Here is a 21,508-nt window from a genome sequence, read left to right on the forward strand (position 1 = left end):
CACCCCCGCCTCCCACTCCACCCTCCGGCATAAGTGTTGGTCCCAATGACAGAGACCTCAGAAGTCAGCCCTTGCCAGTTTGAGAGGAACGTTCTAGAAAGGGAGCGTCCCGCAGAAATGAAACACCACATTCCTGAGGTCAGCAAATTTGCAGCCCGTCCCCGCACAGCTTCTGCAGGGACAGAGGAGACTAGTGTAGCAGCGGGCTGCTGTGGCCGCCCTGGAGAAAGCATCCCAGGCCTTCATGGGGTCCCCGGCCTCTCCTGGGCCATGGCCAAGCCCCTGCAGAGGGACCCGCGTGGAAATCACAACCCCGCAGCTCCTTAGGGGAACAAGGCGCCCAGGACAGTCTGGCAGATAGGAGAAGGGGCTCAGGCCTGGGGAGCTAGGAAAGGGGTGAGGACAGGAGCTCCAAGGGGACTCAATTCATTTTAAGTCACTCAAGCCCCTCTCACCTGTGGCCCAGCCCCCTCCTGGAGCCCGGGATCCAGACCATCTCAGGCTTGCGAGGGGCCTCTAGATCTGGCCACATGGCCTAGGGGGAACACGCCTTTCCCCAAAGCACCCCACCTCCTGGACAAAGGGGACTCACAGGCGCTGCCCACGACGGCACCCCATAATCCAGGCTTCACCCCTGGAGGCCAGCTTCCCCTTCCCTTCTCTAGCTCTGCCCTGCACGGCCACACTGAGGAACCTGGGAGGGAGGCAGCCAGAGCCCGCCTCACCCTGACCCTCCAGCCCCATGCCCTGACCACAGGGCGGGGGGCCCAGCCCTGGGCAGAGAGGCCGTCCAGAACCAGGGGCCCCAGGCCTGTCCCCCCATGGAGGGCAGGGGTCAGCAGCCCCAACTGAGCTCTGAGGACCCCCGGGTCAGGCGATCAACCCAGTGAGGACCCCTGCCCCAGGGGAGGGAGGGAGCCAGGTTCCCCCCACACGCCGACTCCCTGCACACAGGGGATCTCAGAGCTCCCCAGGGTTGGGCCTCGAAGGAAGTGCTGGTGCAGTGAGAGGCGGGCAAGCTGCTGGCCCTGTCTAGTCTCCTCTCTTCCTCTATGATGCGGCTTCATAAATATTTTCAGGCCTGTGGAGAGGGTGGGCCCAGGGACTGACCCTTCCCTGTCTCCCCTTTGGGGCTGGGTTGCTGGGGCCAGGGCCTGCTCAGGGCTTCCATGCCCGTGTGTGCAAGGCTCAGGGCAGAGAGCACGGCCACCTTGTCCCACCCACCCATCCCGGTGGGCCAGGAGGGCCGGGGCTTTGTGAGGACCCTCGAGGCGGAAGCAGCCTCCTCCCCAGGCTTCTCTGAGCCCCCTCCTGGACTCCCAGGGCTGTGAGGACCCCAACCCATGGCCCATACCATCCTGGTCTGGCTGGGGTAGGAGGGCTGGAGACGGGCTCTCAGGCCCCTTCCCCTCCACTGGGCGGAACAGGAAGAGGGTAATTGAATCAGCACTTCTCACCCCATCTGGAACATTCCAACATGGAAAACCCATGGAGCAGCTGGGGAAGCAATTTAGGGACTTTAATTAAAGGCCGATGACTCTCCCAGGGAGCCCCTCCCTGCACGCAGCCCGTAGGTCCCCCCACATCTGCCCTCCGTGTGTTCGGAGGCCCAGCTGCGCACCTCACCCGCACCGAGTGCTGGCGGTTAGGCGGAGTTCCCGCTCAGGGGGTGCAGAATACGCCAGCCCACCCTCTCCCCTCGCTGCTTCCAGAGTCTGCCCCCCCAGGCCCTGGGTTCAGGCCCCAAACCAGCCAAACCAGTGCCCCACCCCTCACAGGTCAGTGTCGGGAAGGAAACAATGGGGTCATTTGGTGGACTCAGAAAAGGAACTCTAAACAGAGGGAAGAAAGTAGCAGAGCCTCAGTGAGAGCAGCTGCCCCTCAAAGGCTGCCTCCATCCCATCAGCACCTTCTGCAGGGAAAGGCATTCCAGACAGAGGGAACAGCACATGCAAAGCCCATGTGGTTGGACAGGCCACGGCAGGTGGAAGGAGCTGGCAGGTGCCAGTGTGGCGGGAGTGCTGGAATGAGGAGCACATGTAGGACAGACGGGCAAGCAGTAGAGGGCTGTAACAGCTTGTGATCTGGAGTTTGATTTTCATCCTAGAAGCAATAAGGGGGAAAGGTGGGGATCAGAGTTTTAAAACAATAGGATCTGGTTTATCCTGCAACGGCCCTCCGGCTGCCATCCGGAGAGCTCACTGTAGAACAAAAGAGGTGCTGGGACGATGGTGAGCAGCCCCTGAAACGGCCCAGGCACGAGAAGGGTGTGTCCAGGAAGAAGAAATCCACATGCACTGGGCTGGGAACTGGGTCACCAGGGGCCAGGGGCTGTCCTGTCTTCCTTCCCACCCCCAGGCCCGGGGCAGGCAGTTGGCCCGGTCTTCACAGAGGGCACCCGTGCAGGGGGTGGGGACAGAGCAGCCCAGCCCAGTGATCCCCTCCTGGCAGGGATCCGAGGTGGAGTCTGTTCCCTCTTCCCAAAGCTGCTGTCAGTCGGAGGGGCCCTTTCCCCTCCACCCACATCAGAGCTTCGAGGCAGGACGGAGGCTGTGCCTATGACTTGTCCGTATCTGGGCCCACATCTGTCCACCATATTGCCACTGCAGTCTCTGGGTGGGTGCTTGGAGGGGAGCTCGGAACCAGCCTCCAACCCTGCCTCTGTCCTGGCCTGGGATGGAGGTGCCTGTGGGAAGTGCCTGCCCCTCAGGGCAGCTGCAGAGCAGAGTGTCCACTGGGCCCAGAAACCAGCAGGAGGCGGGGTGGGCATCCAGACGCAGCCCCTCCTGCAAATCCTTCCTCACTGCCAGCATCCCTGGGCCCCAAGTAGCTGAGAGGCAGAAAGACCATATCAGGGCCTGTGGGACTCAGCGGGGCTGTGGAGACCACAGCTAGGCCCTGCGACAGGCCTGGGGCTAAGCCCAAGCAGCCCCGGAGGTCATCGTCAGGGCAGCCGGTGGGCACCTAGCAGACAGCACGTGGCCACGAGCAGGTGAGGGTCATTACTGAGGGGACCCTCCCGCTCCCAGGACACAGGGGCGGACAGGGCACCCCAGCCTGCCTGAGTCTGGCCTCAGTTATGAGCGGGCAGCTGGACTGCAGATGGCCACTGATTCCAGCCCCGTCCCCAGGGGAGGGCACAGAACAAATACCTCGGAACTGGGGCAGCAGGGGCCTGGGGGAGTGGGTGGGGCCTGAATGGGTGGTCCTCTACAGGGAAGGCTAGGAGGCTATTAATCCATCGCCCTGTGCACACACCCAACACTCGCTGACCTCACCAACACTCAGGCGATTCCACAAGGCTCCGGAAGGAAGCGTCCACTGCGCACCTGGATTCCGGATGAGCCAAGGTGGTGGGTGCGGACCCGACTTTAATCCTGCCCCACCACTCCACAGAGCGGCCTGCGGCCTCAGTTTCCTCATCCTGAACATGAGGACAGCCCTGCCCAGCCTCCCAGGGCTGAGAAGAGAGCCTGAGCACAGCCCCCAGCATCACTAGGGCTAAACTGCATGTCGCTGGGCGGGGCCTAAGCCTCTCTGAGCTCACAGGCTAGACCTGACCAGGCACACCACCCACCTCTGAGGGTGTATAAAGAATGAGTTTTGGGCCAGGCGTGGTGGCTCATGCCTGTAATCCCAGCACTTTGGGAAGCCAAGATGGGCGGATCACTTGAGGTCAGGAGTTCGAGACCAGCCTGGCCAACATGGTGAAACCCCATCTCTACTAAAAATACCCCAAAAAATTAGCTGGGCATGTTGGCGTGTGCCTGTAATCCCAGCTACCTGGGAGGCTGAGGTAGGAAAATCGCTGGAACCCGGGAGGTGGAGGCTGCAGTGAGCTGAAATCACACCACTGCACTCCAGCCTGGGCCACAGAGGGTGACTCCGTCCTAAAAAAAAATTAAAATTGGCTGGGTGCGGTGGCTCACGCCTGTAATCCCAGCACTTTGGGAGGCTGAGGCGGGCGGATCACGAGGTCAGGAGATAGAGACCATCCTGGCTAACACGGTGAAACCCCGTCTGTACTAAAAAAAAAAAAAAAAAAAAAAAATTACCCAGGTGTGGGGGCACGCGCCTGTAATCCCAGCTACTTGGGAGGCTGAGGCAGGAGAATTGCTTGAACCTGGGAGGTGGAGGTTGCAATGAGCTGAGATCGCACCACTGCACTCCAGCATGGAGACAGAGCAAGACTCCATCTCAAAAAAAAAAAAAAAAAGCCGGAAGCGGTGGCTCACACCTGTAATCCCAGCACTTAGGGAGGCCAAGGCGGGTGGATCAGGAGGTCAGGAGATCGTAGCCATCCTGGCTAACACGGTGAAACCCCGTCTCTACTAAAAATACAAAAAGAAATTAGCCGGGCGTGGTGGCGGGCGCCTATAGTCCCAGCTACTTGGGAGACTGAGGCAGGAGAATAGCGTGAACCCGGGAGGTGGAGCTTGCAGTGAGTCGAGATCGCGCCACTGCACTCCAGCCTGGGCGACAGAGCGAGGCTCTGTCTCAAAAAAAAAAAAAAAAAAAGTGCGACACGAGGCACACAGTCAGTGCCCAGTGGAGTTCGCTGGTATGTTTACCACATCCCTGGGGCAGCGCCTCCACCCTCCAACCTCGAGGTTTGTGGAAAAATCTGGGTCCAAGCTTTATTTCTTAAATATTCCTCTCTGCCCAGCATGTGCACGCAGCCCGCTCTGGCCAGGTGAGCGGATGTCAATCAAGGTGCTGAGCATCCCCAGGGCACCACTCAGCCCCAGCCGAAGTCCTGGCCCGTCATCTGGTAGAACTTGCGGTTGAAGGGCCGGTAGAACTCCTGCAGGCGCCGGACCACGGCCTGGGGCACGCGCGGGTGTGGCCGGCCCTTGGACTTGCCCAGGCAGCGGGGACGGCTGCCGCCCTGGGCCTTCTTGAGGCAGGGGAAGCCCTTGGTGGCGTTGAAGTAGAAGTGCTTGTCCGTGACGACCCGTTTCAGGCCCAGGAAGTCCTGCACGCGGCCCACCTCTCCGGCCGGGTCGCTCACCAGACGCTCCCCGCTGACAAACAGAAAATGGGACAGGGGGAAGTAGCGCAGCCAGTGGTCCAGGTGCTGGGCGTACAGGCCGATGCGGACGGCGCTCCAGGCTGTGTCCACGGGGCCCAGGCCGTGGCGGAAGGCCAGGGCGTGGAAGCTGGGCAGGCCCGGGGTCTTGGAGAGCATCTGGGCGTAGTCGGAGATGGCCCGGGTCACGGGGTTCCGCACCACCACGATCAGCTTCGTGTCCGGGGACATGGCGTGGATGCGGCGGGGGGCCTCTCGCGTCACGAAGTAGCTGGGGGTCTTCTCCATGGTGATCTGCCCATCCAGGGTTCGGGGCATCAGACTCCTGTGGGATGGGTGCAAGGAGAGGGGGCCTGAGCCTCCCCAGCCCTAGACCGGCCCCCAGGGGCCCCGGACCAAGGATCCCTTATGCCCGGGAAGCCCAGGCCTCTAGGGCCGGCAAGCCTTCCTCCCTGCTCGGGCCCACCCCTCCTAACGTGGGCGGCTGGGCGGCCTGGAACATGGACTGTGAGGGTGCCCAGCCCAGCACCGGACTGCAGCCGGGCCTGTTCCGCCCGCCTGCCTGCCCCGCCTGCCTGCCTGCCCCACCTGCTGCTGCACTGAGGATTAGGGTGATGGTCGCTGGCCGGGAGGCCCAACATGCTCCTCATCACCCACATATCTTCCCTGTGCAATCCCTGCCGTCCTTGCTTCCAGAGCCAGCTCCCTCCCATGGGACCCACAGTCTCCTAGAACTAGGCTGCCCCCAGCTCCTTTCTCATCCCAGACCAAGTACCCCAAGGCCCGCCGGCCTAGATCACTCGAGGTCACCCTTTCACTCAGTGGCTGACAGCATCCCCTAAATCAGCCCTTCACCAATTATTGACAGTGTGTCCTCAACAAAAAGTAGTCCTCCCTGCTCCTTCCCTCCCCTGATGTAATTACATCTCTTCCCATCTTTAATAATTTTTTGAGACGGAGTCTTGCTATGTCGCCCAGGCTGGAGTGTAGTGGCGCAATCTCGGCTCACTGCAACCTCCACCTCCTGGGTTCAAGCGATTTTCCTGCCTCAGCCCCCAGGGTAGCTGGGATTACAGGCGCCTGCCACCACACCCGGCTAATTTTTGTATTTTTAGTAGAGACGGGGTTTCGCCATGTTGGCCAGGCTGGTCTCGAACTCCTGACCTCAGGTGATCCGCCTGCCTCAGCCTCCCAAAGTGCTGGGATTACAGGCGTGAGCCACTGCAGCTGGCCTCTCTCCCCGTCTTTAATGGTAGCCCTGTGAATTCTCATCAGCCTGGGCCTGGACTCAGGAGGCCAAAAAGTCACCAGCAGAGCCCAGCACAAGTTGAGGAAAGTCGGAGACGTGGCGGCGCCGGCCTGAGGATCCTTCCCAAGACCCTGGCCTGCTGTGGCTCCCTAGATCTTGCAGGTTGCCAGGGTGCCGGGCCAGGGAGGAGGCCTTTCTGAGATTCTCCTCATTCTGACACAGGGGAGGAGGGCACTGACCCAGTCCCAAGGTCCCTGGGGGAATCAGCCGACCACAGCCCAGGACTGTCCCACCTGGGCAGAGAGCCCATTCTGGGTGCCCAGCCCGGGCAGGCCCAGGCACCCCCAACAGTGCTCCGGGCAGCACCTGCCAGCCAGGTAGTGCAGTGTGAGGTCGGGCAGGGCAGGGCGTGTCAGGTCAGCTGAGCAAACAGCTCCGAGGGAGAGCTGGGGAGGGCTGGGAACTAGGTCAACAGAAACACAGGAACTGTGTTAGGGAGGGGATGCCCTGCCGGTCACGCCCAGCCCTGCCTCCTGCCCTCTGAGGGGGCTTCCCCCACCCCTGCTGACAGCCCCAGGACCGGCCCCTGACAGGAGGCTGACCTGCCAGGAGTGACCACCCCAGACTCGAGCCCCTGGGAGGCAGGTCCTGAGTCCCCTTTTCCTGCTCAGACCTCTAGGGAAACGCAGGCTGGGCCAGAGGCAGCTGCACAGACCCCTGGACTGGGGTGCTCAGTGGAGAGCGCTGGAGGTGGGAGGGAGGATGTGTGAGGACGGCAGCGGGAGAGAATCCAGGCTTCCCCCACAACACCCACCATGAGCGGTGCAGAGTAGGGGTGGGCGGCACGGGAGCCTCCCCACCCCGCAGAACCAGGCCCTGGGCAGAGCTGGCCTACAGACGTTACCGGACAAGTCCTCCTCCATCTTGGTGACAGAGGGAGCTGGGACTCCCTCCACCCACCCGCTGCCACTTCAGAAGCAGCTACACGGAGACTGGGAGGGGCAGGGGTGCTGGGGATGAGCATGGGGCTCAGCCCTCCCTCTTCCCACCCTGGGGGGCTGCCTCCTTCCAGCCTACCTGGAAGGGCGGTGTCAGTCCCAGAGCCCCTGCACTCCCCGCCCCGCCTCCCGCAGCTGGAACCGGAGTGGGAACCGCACCCAGCGTCCCAGGGACAAACACAGAGGCCTCGGGTGGTGGCGGTACCAAGGTCTGAGGCCTGGCAGCTCAGGGGCACCCCCGCCCCTGAGAGAGGTCAAGAAGGGGAGGCACCCCCCCACCACCACGGGACCTTGCTGACAATGCCCACAGAGAGAAACCAGGCCAGTGCTGGGAGGGGAAAGACCCCAGGCCTCATCAGAAGTCACTGCCTGCCTTTCCCCTCGGCCAGGAAGGAAGCCCCAGGCCCTTCCCTCCCATCTCGGGCGTACCTGACCCCAGGCACCAAGCGAGACCAGGAGCCCACCCCTTTCCTTTCCCAGACAGCACACCAGTGACTCTGAATAGCCTCCTCTTCCCGCCTGCTGGAGCTGCTGGAGGAACCAGCACCAAAACAGGAATGTTCGCCCTGCCAGGCCTTCTCTCCAAAGAGTCAGAGAGAGCTCCGTAGGGGAATGGAGTTCCCGGACCCCCTGCCGTGGAAGGGGAGTGGGAACACACAGAGGCGGCAAGGGTTTTCGAGGCCCCCTCTTGCACAGACCAGCTCAGAGATCGGAGATCTTTGGGATCAATTACTTTCCCTCCCCAGGCATCCGAAGCCTGTCCTAGCCCGGGTGTGGATGAGGGTGGGAGAGATGGGGGAGGAGGGAGAGGAGCAGGACTGGACCCCCGTGTGACAAACATCTGACAAGTTGCTCTGAGGACCCCCCCTCCCTGCGGAGCCCACCTCATCTGGTGTGCATTTCCCTGCGGCTTTCATCCAGCAGCCCTGGGCGACCCTCCCTCCTCTGTCTCAGCCTCCCTCCTCCTGCCCTGGGACTGGCAGATGCCAAAAGGGCCTGGCAGATGCCAAAGCCAGAAAGTGCAGGGGGACTGCATCCCCCACAGGAGCCCGGGTCCCCCCGCTACATACTCAGACCCCACTCCCTGCACCCACTGCTCTAGCAAACCAGGAACTAAGGGGTTCCCCTACCCACCCCGCTCCTTGCCTCCTCTTGCTTTTCTTTTGTTTTGTTTGGTTTTGAGACAGAGCTGCACTCCAGCTGACTCTTGTCGCCCAGGCTGGAGTGCAGTGGCGCAATCTCGGCTCACTACAACCTCTGCCTCCCGGGTTCAAGTGATTCTCCTGCCTCAGCCTCCCAAGTAGCTGGGATTACAGGCACCCACCACCACGCCTGGCTAATTTTTGTATTTTTAGTAGGGACTGGGTTTCACCATGTTAGCCAGGCTGGTCTCAAACTCCTGACCTCAGGTAATCTGCCCGCCTCAGCCTCCCAAAGGGCTGGGATTACAGGCGTGAGCCACTGTGCCCGACCCTCCTCTTGCTTTTCTAAAAGACTATGGTCAAAGTACAGCCCCCATTTGCCCCCAGACAGGGCACCCTTCCCAGACCGAGACCTTGGGGAGTCTGCGTGACCCCCACACCTGGCAGACACAGGTGCTTCACTAGTGGGGGAACGGCTGAGCATGTGCTGAGCTCGGGGGCACTTGCAGGCTACAGTCCCCAAGTGGGAGGCCCCTCAAGAGCCTGGATGAGCTGACTGAGGGTGGAAAGGAGGGAAGGAAGGCCTATGGCCAAGGTCAACCCAGGACCCACCTGCCGAGGCCACAGGAAGGCCGGGTCACCGCCTGGAACTAGGTCGGTCACAGCCCAGTGGGAGCAGTGGCCCAGAGACTCAATTGGGGGCCCTGGCTACTCTGCTCACCTTCCCGCAGCCGACACCCAGAACAGAGCTTGCAGGCACTGGGGGCCCAGCCCAGGGTCTCAAGAGCAAACAATGCTGCTTTGCAATTGGGGAAACTGAGACAGGGTGAGAACTTTCAGAGGCTCACTGCAGGCTCGTAGCAGGCTGACAGGACGGAGGCACAGGCATCTAGGAGCACACCAGCCCCACGTAGCCACGGCCCCTGGGAGAGCACGAGGACACCCGCAGTCTGGAAGCTCAGCGGGCCCAGCTCTACTGGCTCTCCACCACCCAGTGAGGGGTCAGCACGGTTGGTCCAAGGGACAACCCCAGATTAATGGGGCAGAAGCCACAGGACTGACCCCTTGGAATTCTCCACACCCACCCCTCCCCCTTCTAAAAAACAAGGACGTCAAGAGTCTACCAGAGCAGTCACTCTCCTGTACCTCCCCTCCAACCCTGGGCACATCAGTGTCCCCGGAACCCCACCCCCAGGCTAAGGAGCTGACCCCCAGGCTGGGCCTGGCCTTGGCTGCCTCTCGTCCTCCCCAGACTGATCCCCCAGTGCTGGACACATGCCCAGGGCGGGCCTGGACTGGCCTCAGTAGCCTGGGCTCTTCCAGAACCCTCTAGGGCTAAACCCAACCCTAGCTTCCCCTGTGGCTCCTCACGGCCCAGCTCAGATCCCATCCCCAGTCTCTTGCTGTCAAAGCTCATGGGGCTCAGGGGTGGCTCTGAAGTGTTTACTCCAGTTAACTGTGCATCCTTAACCCAAAGCCCTTTCTCCCCTTCTCCCTCCCGCCTCTCCCCTCCTCCCTCCTCTCGCCACTCCCCTCCTCCCCCTCTTCTAGCTTGGCAGCACCCTCCTCCCCTCCTCCCTGCAGCAGGGATTAGGGATGCATTCTGACCCCTGCCTGCCGTCAGGGGAGTGAGGTCTCTCCCTGGTGCCTGAGCTGAGGATGCCCAATTCAGCCAGGTGAGCCCCGGGATGGACTCCACGTCCCCTAGCCACCACCTGACTTCCCCAGCACCCCACACTGGCACCAGCCCTTCAGATATCAGAAGCGAGCCCCCCTATTCTCACGGAGCCCCTTCCTGCCTGCCCTCCAAACCCAAGAGTAGTTTTAGTACAAAAGGCAAAGTTAACAAATAGGGGTAGGCGTCGGGGGAGGAAGAGGATTAGAGGATCAGGAACCGAGAAACTGGAGCACCTGGAGAAGCGTCTGGGTCCTGCCGCCCCCACTGACTCCCCAGGTGTCAGTGGACCCTTGGGCAGGGTCCTCTTGGCAGGGGCTCGGTCCAAGCTTGGGGATGAGCAGCCACCAGGGCGGGCTGCTTCAGCTGGGGCTGCGTGCTCCCCACATTCCACTGCCGCACCCCCATGTCCACCCTGGGGTAGAGGCAGGACAGGCACAGAGCCCCATGCACGGGGCTGGACTCACCCTGGGCACTCACCTAAAGGCAGTCTCCTCCTTTCCAAAGCCCAGACTTTCTCCGGACCCCCCGGACCACAAACAAGGGTTCCTGTGCGCAGACTCAGGGGTCTTGGGGAGGAAGGACGCTTTCTAGGTGGCTGCCTGGAACCTGGAGGCTCCTTTCTACGGTACCTGGCCAGCGGTCGGTCACACCTGCGTGCCCAGAGTGACCGGGTGGAAGAGGCATTTCTAACGCTGTCAGGTAATCCCACGGGCTGGAAACGACTTCCGGGCTGGGATGGCACCGCCTCCCCCAGTCCTGCTGGGTCCCTCAGCAGAGAAAACGGAACCGGGGCTTTCCCCAAAGTTTTCAAAGTTTCAGGGAATCCTAGCCAAGTATCATTCCTTCTTCCGGAGCCGCGACCCCAGGTCAAGCCTGGGCCCCCCACAGGGCGGTCCCAACCCCACGGCCCGGAGACCTCGCCCCGCTGCTCCCTGGGGCGCACCATACCCTCCCCGGTAAGGCGCCGGTCAGGGCGGACGGGCCAGGGTGCTCACCGGTACCAGGCGAGGCCGCGCTCGTAGCACCTGTCGAAGAAGTGGGGCTCAGAGCCCAGCGCGCGGACGTCGGGGTGCAGCCGCAGGAACTCCAGCAGGGCGCGCGTGCCGCCCTTCTTCACGCCAACGATGAGCGCCTGCGGGAAGCGCCGGCGGCCGGGACCGCTGGCCACGGGCAGGCCGGGTGCTCCCGGGCGACGGACGGACCTGGACGGCTCGGAGGGCGCTGGGGCCGGCGCGGGGGCGCGGGCGGCCGGCGGGCAGCGGCCAGGGAGGGCGCAGAGGCAGTAGGCGCCGAGCACCAGGACCACGAGCAGTAGCGGCGCGCGGGACGCCCGCAGAGCGGCCCCTTGCCCGGCCCCTGCGCCCTGGCCGCCCCCGGCCCCGCCGCCCAGGCCGCCGCTACCTGCCATGGGGTCGCGCCGCTCCCAGGCCCGGGAGCCGGGGCAGCAGGCGGGCGCGCATCTCGGCCCGCGCGCCGCTGAGCCCGTGGGTGCCCGGCTTCTGCTCTGCGCCCCTACGGTCCCGCAGCCTGGGAGCCGGCGCTGGGCGGGACCGGGGGCGGGGTCGGGACGCCCTCCCTCCCCCACCCACGCCCCCTCCGAGGCCACTGCCTGGGCTGGACCCGCCGGCAGCCGCCACCACCCGGGCGCGACTCGAGCTGCCGGGACCACCAGGACGCTCCTGCTCCGAGATCCCAGGCCCTGGCTCTCTTGACTGCGGCATCTTCACCTCTGCGCGGGGAGGATGCGGCGGCGGCGGCGGCGGTTCGGGACGCAGGGCAGGGACAGGGCGGCGCGCGGGCCTCAGGACCCTCTGTGTGAAGGCCGATCCCCTTCCCCCTCCCCACACCGGGACGTGCGCCGCAGGTGCATAGGCCAAGCCCTGGCCTGCAGGAGCGGGAGCCTCATCACCAGGCCAAGGGGACCGAGGAAGCGCCTCGATCTGGGCACTCGGCCTGCCAAGGGAGAAAGAGGCCGGGCCAGTACCCTAGTGTGCAGAGAGGGGTCCCAGAACGTGTGGGGGGAGTCTGCGGCCGGGAATGGCGTGCGTCCTGCACTCCCAGCTGACAGTCAGCCTTGCCACACACTGGGGTCACAGCCTGGCCGCTCAGAGGTCAAGTCACCTCTGGTTACTGTTTTAGAATGGAGAGGACAGGCTCAGAGAAAACAGGCTTCCCTCCCAGGGGCCCAGTGGTGAACTGAATTCAGGCCTGAGACATACTCTGTCTACTAAGTCACCCCATCTGCCCAGCCTTAGTCCACCTGGCACTCCCCTGAGACATCAGTGATGCATTTCGGAATGCAAAGTGGACCCCACTGGAGTATGAAGGACTCAGGGAGCCCTGTGCTGGGGAAGAGAAAGAGCCCAGGACCTCCCTTAGGGGCTGCCTCTGAGGGGCATGAGATTCAGGGGCCTCTCGGCTGGGACCTGTGGGGCACTGGACACTGCAGGAACTTCACATCCCCAACGCCCAGCAACAGCCTGCAGGGAAGGCAGGGGATGCGATCCGGGCTCAGAGAGGGCGAGCAACTTGCCCCATCCCAAGGCAAAGGTGGTATGAGACCCGGGTCCTCTCTCCGCCTCTGCCCCAGCCTTCCTGGCCACAGGGCTGGCACCAGGCAGGCACAGGCTCCCCGCAGAGGCCCAGCCTCTTCCCAGCCAAGGGCTTGCGGCCCCCGTCCTGGGCTCTGCTCGTTAATGAGCCGTTCCAGCCCTGATGGCATCTGGACAAGTCCCAGCAGCCAGGCTGCCTCAAGGGGCCGAGGGCCTCCACGACCCACAGACATTCCAGAGCTCCTACCCAGCAGCAGCCCTGGCCAGAGCGGGCCATACGGGGCTGACGGGGTGAAGACCACTGACCAGTCCCCCAGCCCAGGCTCCAGACATGTGGGCTGCACCTGCTCGTCAGGGCAAGTCCGCAGGAGCCCCATGGGCGGGCAGCAGGCACACTGTGAGGAGAGCATGCCGGCTCATGCTGGGTCACAGGAAGTTCTTCTTCTGCTCTAGCTTGAAATGGCATTGTTCCCGACGGGCTGGCTCGGGGCGGGGGTCCCACCCTGCAGCATCCACCCCACAGCCTCAGGAGTCCCCGCGGTCCCGGCCGTCCCCACGGTCCCAGCCGTCCCCACGGTCTCAGCTGTCCCCACGGTCTCAGCAGTCCCCACGGTCTCAGGAGCCCCCACGGTCTCAGCCGTCCCCGCGGTCTCAGCCGTCCCCACAGGTTCAGCAGTCCCCGCGGTCTCAGCAGTCCCCGCGGTCTCAGCAGTCCCCGCGGTCTCAGCCATCCCCGCGGTCTCAGCCGTTCCCGCGGTCTCAGCAGTCCCCACGGTCTCAGGGGTCCCCACGGTCTCAGCCGTCCCCACGGTCTCAGCCGTCCCCACAGGTTCAGCAGTCCCCACGGTCTCAGCAGTCCCCGCGGTCTCAGGAGTCCCCACGGTCTCAGCCGTCCCCACAGGTTCAGCAGTCCCCACGGTCTCAGCAGTCCCTACGGTCTCAGCCGTCCCCACGGTCTCATCCGTCCCCACAGGTTCAGCCGTTCCTACGGTCTCAGCCGTCCCCGCGGTCTCAGCCGTCCCTACTCAGGACTTGAAATTCCAGCACTGGTTCCCTGACGGCTCCTCCAGCCCCCTGCCCAGCCCAGCATGGTCATTTCCATCTCCCGGCCTTTCCGCTGCCGTCTCCCTGCTGGATGCTTTATCCTTAGTCCCCGCTGAGGGCAGAAGGACTTTCCAGGAGGAATTGACCAGAACGGCAGGATGTGGAATGGACTGGGGGCAGGGAGAGAGAGATGCAGGGACCAGGAGTCGGCTCGGAGCGTTCTCCTGGAAGCTGACCCCTCCCTCCATCTGGCACTCGGCTGACGGTGGCTGCACACCTGGGGGCGCCCAGGATGGCAGCACTGGGGCTGTTCATTCACCAGTGGATCCCCAGCACCTAACAGAGCCTGGCACGCGGTGGACACTCCATTAATGTCGCTCAGTGGAAGGGTATGCTGGGAGGAGAGGTCGGGAAGGCTTTCTGGAGGTGGCTGCCAGGTGAAGAGGGGGAGAACAGCCCTCCAGGCCAAGGAACCGCGTGGGGGAAGGCTCAGCAGCAGAGAGCCCCGGGCAGGAGAGGATGGGGTGGAGCTTAAGGCCCTGCAGGAACAGGGGTGGAGCTTAGAGTCTGACCTGAGGCTGCTCCAGCCCCGCCTCCTCCTCAGGCTCCCACCAACTCTGAGCCACCAGACCCTCCTTTGTAAAATGAAGACCTCAGTCATGACTCGCAAGAGTCTCTGAAGAGTAACAGCTTTATTGTGATGGAATTCACACACCATACAATCCAGCCATTTGTCACGTGCAAATCAATGGTTTTCGGTGTATTCATAGTTGTGCAATCATCACAATCAATTTTAGAACATTTCTATCATCCCAAAAAGAAATCCTGTGTCCATTAGCAATGATGCCCTTTTCTCCCCTTCCCACAGCCCCTTGGCAACCACGAATCTACTTTCTGTCTCTACGGGTTTGCGTATTCTGGACATTTCACAAAAAGAGAATCATTGCTTGAAGCCAGGAGTTCAAGACCAACCTGGGCAACAAAGCGAGAACTCCGTCTGTACAAAATATTTTAAATTTAGCCAGGCACAGTGGCGCACACCAGTAGTCCCAGCACTTTGGAAGTCTGAGGCAGGAGGTTCACTTGAGGCGAGGAATTCAAAACCAGCCTGGACAACATAGGGAGTACCAGTCTCTACAAAAAATTTCAAAATTAGCCAATCGTGATGGTATGCACCTTTAGTCCTAGCTTACTCAGGAGGCTGAGGTGGGAGGATCGCTTGAGCCCAGGAGTATGAGGCTGCAGTGAGCCATGATCATACCACTGCATTCCAGCCTGGGCAACAGAGTGACAGCCCATCTCTAAAAAAGAAAGAAAGAAAGAAAGAAAGAAATATGGCCAGTCACAGTGGCTCATGCCTGTAATCCCAGCATTTTGGGAGGCCAAGGCAGGTGGATAACTTGAGGTCAGGAGTTCGAGACCAGCCTGGACAACATGGTGAAACCCTGTCTCTACCAAAAATACATAAATTAGCCAGGTGTGGGCTGGGTGCCATGGCTCATGCTTGTAATCCCAGCACTTTGGGAGGCCAAGGTGGGCAGATCACCTGAGGTTGAGAGTTCGAGACCAGCCTGACCAACATGGAGAAACTCTGTCTCTACTAAAAATACAAAAAATTAGCCGGGTGTGGTGGTGCATGCCTGTAATCTCAGCTACTTGGGAGGCTGAGGAAGGAGAATGGCTTGAACCCAGGAGGCGGAGGTTGTGGTGAGCCGAGATAGCACGATTGCACTCCAGCCTGGGCAACAACAGCAAAACTCCATCTCAAATAATAATAATAATAAATTAGCCAGTTGTGGTGGTGCACGCCTGTAGTCTCAGCTACTTGGGAGGGGGAGGCACAAGAATCCCTTGAATCCGGGAGGCAGGCAGTGAAGCTGAAATTGCAACATTCCACTCCAGCCTGGGAGACAGAGTGAGACACCATCTCTAAAATGAAAAAAAAAAAAAAAGAAAGAGAATCATACAATGTTCGTCCTTTTGTGTCTGGGTCTCTCACTCAGCATGTTCTCCAGGCTCATCCACATTGTGGCATGTGTAATGTGTACATCTTCGTGACTGAGTAATACTCCATCGTATGGATGGACCACCTTTTGTTGATTCCCTCATTCGTTGATGGATATCTAGGTTGTTTCCACTGTGGGGTTCTTATGAATAACGCTGCCATGAACATTCAGGTATACAGTTTTGAGTGGACATACGTTTCATGTCTCTAGGGAATATACCTAGGAGTGGAATTGCTCAATCATATGGTAACTGTGTTGAGTGCCTTATGAAGGTTAAATCTGATAATTTCAGGAACTTCTCCGTGCTCCTCACACACAAACTTCCTTCCCTCTGCCCCAGGACACCTGAGCAACCAGACCATAAGGACAAAGGGTGGGGGCTGTCCTTGCACCCTGAGAGGGTCCCTCGCCTCCTGCTCTCTGTCTGAATGTCCTCCTCCGCCAAGAAACAGACATCAACAAGTTCCTTCTGCCTAGCCGGATCTCCCACAGCCCCAGGGGTTTTGAGGGTCCACACTGCCCGAGCTCATCTTGACCCCTGTATAAGCCAGACAGCCAGGCAGATGGTCTGTCCACCCTCCAGCTGTCAAACATGTGGATGGTCGGCCTGATGTAGTGGCTGGGAGGACAGGATCTGGGAGGGGAGATGGTCTGTGCTGCCCTAGCTGCTGGGCCCAGTAAATGTCCCTTGGAGAGGTGACAAGGAGGGCCAGAGCAGGAGGGGATGGAGAGGGGAAGAGGCGGGGAGTCCTGGGGAGCAAGACTGTGCTGGGAGGAAGGCCCTGCCCGGCCTCAGATCCTCAACCAGCGTCCTGGCTACATCTGTGCCCCCTTCACAGTCTGTAACTATTTCTTTGTGGGTGATTTTGATCCCTGTCTCCACCTACCCATGATGTCTACAAGGGCAGAGGCGGGGTCAGTCTTGATCCCTTTTGTGGCTCCACGCCTGACCAGGGTGACAGCTCATGTTTGTTGAGCGACTAAGTGTGTGTGTGTGTGTGTGTGTGTGTGTGTGTGTGTGTGTGTGTGTGTGTGTGTGTGTGTGTGTGTGTGTGTGTGTCCCTCCCTGACACCCCTCTCCACCTCTTTCCCAGTCTGTCCCCTCCCCGGGGTGGCCTCTCCCAGCCTGGGCCCTCACAGGCAAGGGCAGGACTGCGGTCCCACTCTGGAAAGTGATTAGCGGCCCCGCCCTCCACGAGAGACAGCTAGGGTAGATTTCACACAGCGTGGAGGAGCTCCAGGAACTCCCTCCCTGAGAACCACACCCTTCATCCCTGAGACCCGCTCTGCCCCGCTCCGCACCTCCTGCCAGGATTCCTGCGAGGGGAGCGGGGGCGGGGGGGCTGCCGCCAGACGGCGGGCCCAGCTGTCCTTGATTTGTGTGGGGTTTTTCCACTTCAGATGCCTGATTTGCCCCAGCTCATAAAGGGTGTGGTTCCCTCCCAGGGAGGGGCCCCTCAGAGAGGCCAGTCCCCCATCCTACCCTCCCCGAGGGCCCGCAGTTCCCAGTTCACCCTGGTGGGGACCGAGGCGAGGCAGGAGCCCCTTGCTAGGATGGGGCAACGCTAACAGCAAAGGCTGTGGGGACCTTCAAAGCTGATTCAAGGCCAGCTCTGTGGCAGGGCGTGGTGGCTCATGCTTGTAATTCCAGCACTTTGGGAAGCTGAGGTAGGAGGATTCCTTGAGCTCAGGAGTTTGACACCTGCTTGGGCAACATAGGGAGATCTCATCTCTAAAAAAAAAAACCGTTTTAATTGGCCAGGCATGGTGGTGCACACCTGTGGTCCCACCTACTTAGGAGGCTGAGGTGGGAGGATCTCTTGAGCCCAGGAGGTCAAGGCTGCAGTGAACTATAATTGCACCACTGCACTCCAGCCTGGGCCACAGAGCAAGACCCAATCTCAAAAAAAAAAAAAAAGCCAGCTCTGCCCCCTCCTAGCAGGTGAACTTAGCAGGAATCCAGGCCTGTGATCCTGTGATCCTCACTTCCTTACTGTATTAAACAAAGTTGACACTCACCCCCTCCTCCCTTTGTACCCAGCTCCTAAGTGCTTGGTGAATGTTCTTTATGATAAGGACCCAGAGAATGTGCGGCAGGGACCACAGAAGAAGGGGTGCTCGGAGGCTGCTCCCGCCCTGGGGAAACTGAGGACCTATCTCATAATTCCGTCTTCCCTGCAGACAAGGCTGGGGCAGAAAGGCATCACTGGCCTCACGGTGGCAAGCAAGCCTGGCTTGCTGAATCCAGGATCTTGTTCCTGGTGACCCAGGGACACTGTGACAGAGAAAGGTTGTGGGGCTTCCCAGGATTTGCCAAGGCAGACCGGATTCCCAGCGTCGGGAAGGATGCTTCCCCACTGTCTTCAGCCCCCTGCCTGCTGGGAGCCTGCCTGGGGCTGCAGGGTTTGCCAGAGGAGCCAGACTCCTCTCCTGCAGAGGGGTGGCCCCAGCCTGTTTCCAGCCACCCTCAATCCTCTCCCTTGGGTCTTCCTGGAGGAATCAGCACAGAGAGAAGGCGATTTGCTACTATTTCCTGTTCCCTCCCCCAACCCCCTTGAATAACTGGGCCCCGCAAACTGCCTCTTGCCCACCAGCCTGGCCCAGCTCAATTTATAAAAATGTAGCAATCAGGCCGGGTGCAGTGGCTCACGCCTGTAATCCCAGCACTTTGGGAGGCTGAGGCAGGTCATCATCTGAGGTCGAGAGTACAAGACCAACCTGGCCAACATGGCGAAACCCCGTCTCTACTAAAAATACAAAAATTACATACAGTGGCTCGTGCATGTAATCCCAGCCCCTTGGGAGGCTGAGGCAGGAGAATCGCTTGAACCTGGGAGGCAGAGGTTGCAATGAGCCAAGATTGCACCATTGCACTCCAGCCTGGGTGACAGAGCTAGACACTGTCTCCAAAAAAAAGAAAAAAGAAAAAAAAAAACAAAAAACAATGTAGCAATCCTTCTTCCAGGCTGGTAGTCCCATTTCTGCCTCTATCTCCAGGGTGGATCTGGACAGCACAAGAGGAGGGTCCCACAGAAACAGGGCTTTCCTTGCCCTCCCCCAGCCCCATCTCCTCCAGTTTCATAGCCCTAAGCCAGGCCTTTGGGCATGGAAGTCTACCAGCCCTGTGGGGAGGGCAGAGCAGCGTTCAATCAACCCCAAGCGAGTCCACTGTGGCCAGGTCTGTCCAGCCCTGTCGATGGTCTCCATGGACTGGAAGGCCACCAGGAGCATGTTTGTCAGGAGCAAGGGGACTGGACACAGGCCCTGGAGTCCCATGCGCTGCATGGGACTCTGTGTGCCTGTCTGTGGACCCTGGTGAGTGTGCACATCTTCTGTGAGTATGCACGTGGGCACAGGTGTAGGCGGGTTCAGAGGCCTGCAGCCAGGCCCCAGGCACTTTTACACAGTGTGGAAAGCCCCAAATGACACCCCACACCACTTTCAGAGCCTGTAAGACCCTTCTGTGTTTTTTTTGTTTTTTTGTGTTTTTTTTTGAGAGGGAGTCTCGCTCTGTCGCCCAGGCTTGAGTGCAATGGCGCGATCTCGGCTCACTGCAACCTCTGCCCCCCAGGTTCAAGCGATTCTCCTGCCTCAGCCTCCCGAGTAGCTGGGATTACAGGCGTGTGCCACCACGTCCAGCTAATTTTTTGTATTTTTAGTAGAGACGGGGTTTCGCCATGTTGGCCAGGACGGTCTCGATCTCCTGACCTCAGGTGATCCGCCCGCCTTGGCCTCCCAAAGTGCTGAGATTACAGGGGTGAGCCACCATGCCCGGCAGCCTGTAAGCCCCTTCTGAAGAGCAAGTCCCCCCGGCCAGCAGACAGGATCCCCACCAAGGGCACCTCCATTTGCCCTACTTCCAGGGGCAGCACCTCACCCCCGCAGTGGACCAGACAGGCACGTGGCCTGTCTTACTCGATTCAATGCTCAAGAGGACTCAGAACCTGCAGCCAGGCCGAGAGCTCTAAATTCCTCTTCCCAACCCCGACCCCTGCTGCACCCCTCCTAGGCTTCAGAGCCTTCAAACTCAACCCCTACCCCTCTCCCCACCCCTCCCCCCACCCCTCTGGCCGAGAGCCAGGACTTCATCCCTCATCTCCCAGGCTGGTCACTGTTGTCCTCTCTGACTCCAGTTGCCCTCCCTCGCCTTAGACTTGGATACACACCAGGGGCTTCCCGGCTTGGAGTTCCAGGGCCCAGCAAAGAATCATACTCCGAGAGAGACTTCGAGACCAAAAAGGCCCTGGAGTTGAGGTGGAAGGGGAAGCCCAGGGCCAGCAGGCCTAGTCCATGGCTGGAAGCAGACCCCAGGGGCCCTGGCACCCAGCCCACCTGGCTCTGGCCACCCTCTCCTCCCCTCTCCTGCATTGCAGCCACCAAACCCTTTTTGAAGCCAAGAGTAGCTTGTAAATGTCCTGGAGATGAAACTTGGTAAGACAGGAAGTCAGGGGCTGAACCACGAATAACCTCCAAGGTTTTACAAGGAGACAGGGAGTGGGGGGCCGTGACGGGTTGGAAGTGGAGAAAGCTTATCCACAGGAACCCTGAGCCCCTCCCCCAGCCGCCTCCTGGCCCTCTGTCACTGAAGCCCCACCAAACCTTCTTCCCAGGGCTTCTTATCCCAAGCTCTGTTAACCACAGCCTTAGTGCCCAGGGCCTGGAGAGGGTGATAGGTGGCTTGAGGACCCTGTATTCCCCAGACTGCCAACACATCCATGCAGATGTGGGGTACACATCTGGCACCCCTCCCAAGATTGTGCAACCCTGCAAGGGAGTGGGGAGCAGGTGGTGTGAGTGGATGAACATTTGTTCATCTGCTGCTGCTGTATGCAGCACCCCGAGGGCTCGGCGTTTAAGAAACAGAATGAGGGCCAGACACGGTGGCTCACACCTGTAATCCCAGCACTTTGGGAGACCAAACTACTGCGCCTGGCCCGAATCAACTAGGTTCTAAGCCAGGTTATCACAGTACTGAAAGTGAGGAATGACTGAGCCTTGGGCTGGGGAGGTGGCATTGGTGATAGAGAAAAGGAGACATTTAAAATATATTTGGGGCTGGGTGTGGTGGCTCACGCCTGTAATCCCAGTACTTTGGGAGGCTGAGGCAGACGGATCACCTAAGGTCAGGAGTTCAAGACCAGCCTGGTCAACATGGCGAACCCCATCTCTAATAAAAATACAAAAAAAAAAAAAATTAGCTGGATGTAGTGGCACATGCCTGTAGTCCCAGCTACTCGAGAGGCTGAGGCAGAAGAACCACTTGAACCTGGGGGAGGGAGAGGTTGCAGTGAGCCGAGAGTGTGCCACTGTACTCCAGCCTGGGCAAAAGAGCAAGACTCCAACTCAAAAAAAAAAAAAAAAAAGACTGGGCATGGTGGCGCACGCCTGGAATTCCAGCACTTTGGGAGGGCAAGGCAGGCAGATCACGAGATCAAGAGATCAAGACCATCCTGGCGAACATGGTGAAACCCCCTCTCTACTAAAAATACAAAAATTAGCCGGCGTGATGGTGCGTGCCTGTAGTCCCAGCTACTCAGGAGGCTGAGGCAGGAGAATCGCTTGAATCTGGGAGGCGGAGGTTGCAGTGAGCCGAGATCGTGCCACTGCACTCCAGCCTGGCCGACAGAGCGAGACTCCATCTCAAAAAAAAAAAAAGAGAGAGAGAATGAGATGAAGGTGCTGTGGTTGATGGCTTTGAGGAGCTCCTTGACCTTGGATGGGTGAGGCCCGCAAGAGGGTAACAGGGGCCCAGTCTATGCATGCACAGAGGAGGCCCACCCAGGCCCCTGCTGTGGGGGAAGGAGAGGAAC

General features: G+C 60.3%; 1 protein-coding gene across 1 annotated transcript; it reads right to left on the bottom strand.

Moving 5' to 3' along the window:
* Positions 1-4,522: 4,522 nt before the first annotated feature.
* On the bottom strand, positions 4,523-11,614 carry HS3ST6 (heparan sulfate-glucosamine 3-sulfotransferase 6). Its single transcript, XM_054454726.2, has 2 exons — positions 11,092-11,614; positions 4,523-5,354 (listed from the first exon to the last, which is right to left on the bottom strand). Exons 1-2 carry the CDS (start codon positions 11,502-11,504, stop codon positions 4,739-4,741), a joined length of 1,029 nt encoding a protein of 342 aa, XP_054310701.1. The 5' UTR covers positions 11,505-11,614; the 3' UTR covers positions 4,523-4,738.
* Between the last annotated feature and the right edge of the window lie 9,894 nt (positions 11,615-21,508).

The sequence above is a fragment of the Pongo pygmaeus genome, chromosome 18, assembly GCF_028885625.2.
Source record: "Pongo pygmaeus isolate AG05252 chromosome 18, NHGRI_mPonPyg2-v2.0_pri, whole genome shotgun sequence".
Classification (NCBI taxonomy): domain Eukaryota; kingdom Metazoa; phylum Chordata; class Mammalia; order Primates; family Hominidae; genus Pongo; species Pongo pygmaeus.